Source organism: Electrona antarctica, assembly GCF_951216825.1.
Source record: "Electrona antarctica genome assembly, chromosome: 2".
Lineage (NCBI taxonomy): Eukaryota > Metazoa > Chordata > Actinopteri > Myctophiformes > Myctophidae > Electrona > Electrona antarctica.
The window spans coordinates 3,745,103-3,751,815 of record NC_136807.1 but is presented as its reverse complement, the minus strand read 5'-3'; the positions used below and the strand labels follow the sequence as shown (position 1 = coordinate 3,751,815).

General features: G+C 42.4%; 1 protein-coding gene across 2 annotated transcripts; it reads left to right on the top strand.

Annotated features, from left to right (window-relative positions):
• Positions 1 to 973: 973 nt before the first annotated feature.
• gemin6 (gem (nuclear organelle) associated protein 6) lies at positions 974 to 4,714 on the top strand. 2 transcript variants are annotated; one of them, XM_079490697.1, is made up of 4 exons: positions 980 to 1,063; positions 1,193 to 1,325; positions 2,749 to 2,774; positions 3,740 to 4,714. In XM_079490697.1, the coding sequence occupies exons 2-4, from the start codon at positions 1,198 to 1,200 to the stop codon at positions 4,090 to 4,092; spliced, it is 507 nt and encodes a 168-aa protein (XP_079346823.1). In that variant the 5' UTR covers positions 980 to 1,063; positions 1,193 to 1,197; the 3' UTR covers positions 4,093 to 4,714. The 2 variants fall into 2 exon arrangements, with proteins under 2 accessions (XP_079346822.1, XP_079346823.1); XM_079490696.1 differs by having other exon boundaries at positions 974 to 1,325.
• Positions 4,715 to 6,713: the final 1,999 nt, after the last annotated feature.

Genomic DNA, 6,713 nt, shown 5'->3' with positions numbered 1-6,713 from the left:
AGAAAAGTGTACTTCTCTGAGTGCAGGTCTCTGCCAGGCCTTGGCTACATCTGATTAACTGAAGTATTTTTAATACTATTATAAATACTTTGATTGGTTGATTGATTTTACATGCAAATGAATGTCATAAGTACTGCTGGTACTGCTGGTAGACTGCAAATCCTGTACAATAAATGTATGGTGTTTTGTACAAGAATATACCAAAAGTAAAAGTACTCATTGTGCAGAATGTCCCATTTTACAAGTTAATGTGAAATGAAATGTGTCGCACCACACCGCACCAAGCTTGTAGATCTGCTATTTTTGAAATATGTTCACGGTAGAAGTGGATAGTGTAGGTGTTTTGAAATAATTTGCCATAATTGTGGATGGCGAATGATGGATCGCAGTCTTTTATAAAAATGAGAATAAATGGAAGCACTGACCCTAAACAAGGAGTGTCAAGTGATAACCGAAAGGATAATTTATTTATAAACACGATTAAAAAGAAAATATTTAAATTATTTACACAATTAAAGTGATCTATGTGTTTCTGTCCAAGAATCTACACACGTGTAGCAGAAACCATAGCAGATTTTGCACCATAGTCATGAATAATTAAACATACTATTACTAATAATGAATACCCTGTTTTAATTTCACTAACGAAAAGGAGGAACTACTCGTACTACAACTACACGTTTCTTCCGGAATCCGGATGCATTTCACCGACACACCACCGCCAATGTAGCCGCTGCCACACCATCAAAAGAGCTGCGCACGTTCTCGGCTGCGCGTAGCTTAAAGCTTGAGTTTTTAGACAGCTGGTGGATGGAAATTAAGCTCCACCTCCGCTGAATTCTTGCGCGACGGCCAGATTCCCGGAAACGCTCTCCTCCGCTCAAGTCTTCGGCGGAGGTGGAGCTTAATTTCCATCCACCAGCTGTCTAAAAACTCGGAATTTAAGCTGCGCGCAGCTTAAGAAGTGCGCAGCTTAAGACCTTTTTGCGCTCAGGTGTGGAGACGGTGTGTGTGTGTGCAAATTTAAGATCAGATCATCGACTTTTCTTTCATCTTGTTGATAGTGAGGCAATTACATTTCATATCGGTATTACATTTCATATAATTGACAGTGAAGCAGTACTTTGTGAGTGGATTGCCTATTGTCGATTTCATCTAGTTGACGTTGAATCCGTTTAATTTCACATCGCAGAAGTCATGTGTGTGTGGATGCACAGGACGCCGTTAGAATGGGCAGAATATTTAAACAAAGAGGTGAAAGTTCGGGCGACAGACAGACAGGATCACCTCGGCTGGATGTTCACTGTGGACCCCGTGTCAGCCAGGTAAAACATGTTATTATTATGGTGGAGCCAGAGAGTGGGGGTACCTGACTGTCAGCAGTAGTATCTCGAGACAGATGTTGACTTTTAGGGCACTGTTTTTCCTTTGTTTTGCCAATGGGTCCCAGATTGGACTGTCAGTTACAAGTCTGGGCCTGGGAAAATATTAAATTGACCTACATGATTTGAATACTATTTCACGGTACATCAATATCACGTATCAGACCTAAATATATACCCCTTACGTATTGTTCATATGCCAAAGGTTTTGTAAATAGAGAGTTGAAATAGTAGGCCTTAAATGACAAATGTTCAATCATGTTCAGATTGGTTGATTGAATATAGAGATGCTCCGATCAATCGGCCACCGATTGGTGATCGGCCGATATTCACTCCAAATGACTCGATCAGTGATCGTCAGTTTGCCCTATTTGTGATCGTCAATTTACCCATCCATCCATCCATCGTCAACCGCTTATCCGTAGTCGGGTTGCGGGGGCAACAGCTCCACCAGAGTGCTCCAGACTTCCCTCTCCAGAGCAACATTAGTGACTTCCTCCTAAGGGATTCCGAGACGTTCCAAGGCCAGTGAGTCGATGTGTTTCCTCCAACTGCGCCTTGGTCTGCCCCGGGGTCTCCTCCCAGTGGGACGTGCGTCGAGGACCTCCCTAGGGAGGCGCCCGAGAGGCATCCTAACCAGATGCCCGAACCACCTCAGCTTACTCCTTTCTACCCTATCTGGAGAAACCGTTTCATACCATTTAAGTGGTATAAAAGTCAATCAGATATACTGTATAGTATAATATCATTTTGCATCTTTGTGACAGGCCTAAACATTCTCCCCTTCCTCCCCCCACACACAGGAACAGTTTTGACGTGGGTTTTGACATAATCATTTTGGAAATATTCAAATTCTCCCCTTACGGTATCGGTAACGGCCGATCATGAGAAAAACAATCGGTGATCGGGATTGGTCCCAAAAAAACCTGACCGGAGCATCCCTACTTGAATACATAGACAGAAATGCAAACAGCATGAATACAGTGAGTACAGTGAGTCATACTGTACACTTGGTCTAAAAGGATAACCCAAAAATCTAATACAGTTCTGGTTCAATTGTTGTGGCATGTCATGTTAAGTATATTATGTCATGTAGCTATGAGTGAAGATGATCTGATTCTGATCTGGTCTGTCATTTGATCTAGAATTCCTTTACTGTCTATACTCAGACCACAGTCTCAACTCTCGACAGATAAAGTACTAAAAATAGACTTGTACATTCTAGTTTCTCTACCTGTAAATTTACAAATGGTGAAGATAACGTTCTACCATGAACAATACATTTGTTGGAACAATTCCACTAGTCAAAGTTTAACTGAAATAAGAATAAAAATGAACTATTGTTCTGTCTCTCCTGTCTCTACAGTGTTGTGCTGGTCAACTTTCAGGAAGGTATGGTACAGTATGTGTGTGTGCGTGTTTGGTTGCTTGCGTGGGTCTGTCAGTCCTGGGCTAATCTCGCAAACACACCAAGTTAAGAAAGTAACTCCTCACATATTTTGTTAGATATTTAACCATTACTTTAGAAAGACAGTCAGAGGCGGCCGGATCGGGCTGAAACTGGCCCCAATATGGAGTGACTGACACCATCACTCTGAAAGATATTAGGGACTTTAAGCAACGACAGGGGCCATACTAGATCACGAAATGGGCCCTTATGGAGCCATTTGGTTCCATTTGTATACCCTTGTATCACAACGGGGGTCCGTGGCCTAATTCATATCAAACTGGGTGTCCTTGAAATTATAAAGGTTGAGAAGCACTATTGGATCATATCTGACATTGGATGGAGCGTTGCATCACCACGACGTGTTATCAGATTCTAGATCAGTTCTGTTGGGCAAGCGGCACCGTAGTACTAGAGTAGTAGTTTAGGCTTCTAGGTCAGGGGTTCCCAAACTTTTTCGTGTCAAGGACCCCCAAATCAACATTTATTAGGCCACGGACCCCCCCATTTGAAAACATTATGCCAGTGACCCCGATAAGGGAGGATTTTTACGCCTCTATAGCAGTGATTCCGAAACATTAATTTCATGGACTCCCAGATTCACACGCATTATGCTACGGACCCCCGATTTAATGGCATTTCTATCTCTGGTACCCCAATTTATATTGTAAAACCACTGTTAATTTAACTCTGAGAGTGTACAAATGGAACCAAATGGACCCGTCGGGGTCCATTTGGTTCCATTTGTACACTCTCAGAGTTACAGACCCATAAGGGTCCATTTGGTTTCCAGGTACCCCCTGGAACTCCCTCAAGTACCCCCAGGGGTCCCCAGACCCCACTTTGGGAACCCATGTTCTAGGTTGTTTTGTCAACACATCCCTACACCTGCTTGACGTGTTTCCAACAGGAGGAGGAGTCTCGGTGTCGGTGGTGATGGGCCACGCCGTTGAGCAGGTGGAGGTCATTGGCGAGGGAGACGAGGAGGTGCGCGAGCGCCTCCGCTCCGTGTTCCTCGGAGAGGCGGCGGGGGAGACACTGAGCGGCGAGGAGCTCCGCAGGAGGAAGCAGAGCGTACGGGCGTGGCTGGAGAGGAACCGGATCCCGGTGGAGGAGGTGACGGGGGAGCAGGAGGTGCTCAAGGTAGCCAACGTGCTGACGGTGGCGCCGCCCTACAGACCGGAGGACTGCAGCAGCAGCAACGAGATCATCCTGGCCCGAATCCAAAACCTGATGGACAACAACCCTGACCGGACGGGGTAGAGCAGTGGTTCTCAAACGTTTTAATTTCAAGCACCCCCATAGTACGGGTCCATTTGGTTCCATTTGTATACTCTCAAGAGTTACAGACCTGTAACTTGGGGCCCATTTGGAAACCCCTCAAGGAACCACGAGTGTCCCTGGACTCCACTTTTAAAACCATTGGTATAGAGAGATGAGACAATTAAATAGATGGTCACACAGCTCCACCTGCTGGCCCGTGATGGATTTACAGCTGTTGTTCTTTACTGCCCAGAAAACCAGATCAGTGATACATTATTACATGTTCCGGTTTGGGGTTCACTGGTTTGCGTTCCCACCCCAACAGAGACAAACAACAGGAGCTACTTTGTGTTTTTAAACTTCATGAATCACAGATTAGTTATTGGAGGGATTACTTTGATTAAATTCTGATTGTATTTCTGTCTGTTTTCCCAATAAATGATTGAATTAACTGTATGTGTTTTGTGGAGATACAACCAAATTCGTTTGTACATAGAGCAGGCCTACAGACAATCCTGCATGGTTTCCATAGAGCGGATCTACAGATAATCTTGCATGGTCTCCATAGACCAGCCTACAGATAATACATTTTTGAATAAATAGAAACGTGAAAACAAGTTAATTCTCTTGCGATATGTATATTCATGTGCATGTTGATATTGTGATGATACATTTTATATATTGTGCAGCCCAGCATAGATTAGCCTACACTAACCCTACCTCACGGCTGGTGGTGTACCATGTGTCACTGTGTTCACAGCCATCATCTTAAAGGGGCATTCCACTCATTTTCATCATTTTACTATGTCATTAATGTACCTTAGAGCTGTTGTGTGGAAATAATAAAAAAGTTCCCCCATTCTGTGTTTCCTAGAACTAGAGGTCTGAAAAAAATCATTAACATGGTGAAACACATCTTGATGATGTCATCAAGATGTGTTTCACCATGTTAATGATTTTTTTCATAATTACAGTTCTAGGAAACACAAAATGGGGGGACTTTTTTATTATTTCCACACAACAGCTCTAAAGGTATATTAATGACAGTAAAATGTTGAAAATGGGTGGTTTTCCCCTTTAAGTACTAGAGTAGGCTAAACTCTCATCTACTGTGGGCAGTGACTTAGATTCCAGGTGTATTCTACTATTCTTGTTATGTAGCATCAAATTGATCCGATCGGCTTCTCTGTCCATATTGGTATAGAGGTGGAACTGTTGTCATTCTTTATGCTTTATTATTCTTCTTTATTAGGATCCACATTAGCTTCCACGAAGTTGTCGCTAGTCTTCCTGGGGTCCACACAAAAATGTATAGAGTAAAAACAGATGATTCAAATTTAAAACCGACAAAATCATGTTATCAGCTAAAACAGTGAAGTTGCTCTGCATTTAACAGACAGTAACCCAATACAAATACAGTGTTTACACAATACAAAAAATAAAATAAAAATTAGGTACCAACAAATAATAGAAAAAAACAATTGAGGCAAACAAGTCTTTGGCCTGATCTGAATTCATGTGTCTGAACCTTAGAGTATGATAATCTGATCAACGGATTGCCCGTGGTCAATTGGTCAAAGCTTGATAGAAATGGATGTTGATTGGTTGACCAAATAGCTGTGTGAATACATGGTCAGTAGTGCAGTTGTGGTGGTAACAGCATGAAGACAATTGTTCCCTTGTTTCTTTGTATCACTTGTTTACATAAGCATTGTCAAACCAGAGAGAAATACAATGAAAAGCACAGAGAGACAGTTGCCGCACACACGCGACAAGCAACAGTCCATTTACAGCAGTGGCTTTGTGCAACTTTCAGTATAATGGGAACACTGCAACCCTATCCTCTCCCTCATTGGTTAATGGGAACACTGCAACCCTATCCTCTCCCTCATTGGTTGAACACTGCAACCCTATCCTCTCCCTCATTGGTTGAACACTACAACCCTATCCTCTCCCTCATTGGTTGAACACTGCAACCCTATCCTCTCCCTCATTGGTTGAACACTGCAACCCTATCCTCTCCCTCATTGGTTGAAAACTGTCATCCAACTCTATCCATGTGACAGGGTTATTATCCAGTGCGGTTATAATTTTACATTTTAAAATAATTTGATTTGATGTGTTGATTATGTCGACTAAAACTATATGTCGACGGAAAATGTTCAACTGCCTTTTTTCACTGACAAAAACCATGTAAAAACTAAGCTATGATGACTAAAACTGAGACTAAATATTGACAACAATATCGTCAATACGTAATAACTAGACTAATATGTTAGGGAGGGATTAGTGGAGAATAGATCCAGTAGAACTAAAAGATAAGTCCATTTATGTTTGGTTGCGCTCTGAAAATAGCAGATCTACAAGTTCACAACGCATCGCGCTGCGAGGCATTGTGAGCTTGAAGATCAGCTATTTTCAGCATGCAACCAACTTTGAGGAATATGATTTTGTCTCACGCTCATTGCGTGACAATTGTACGTGACAGTTGAGCTCATGTGTGACAGCTAACCATCTACAATGAGAACATGACTGCCCAAACTGGATATTGGAACTAGATTGACTTGATTTTGTTCTTTCTTCCACATATCTTCTCGTAAATGCTCGATTACATCCCGCAG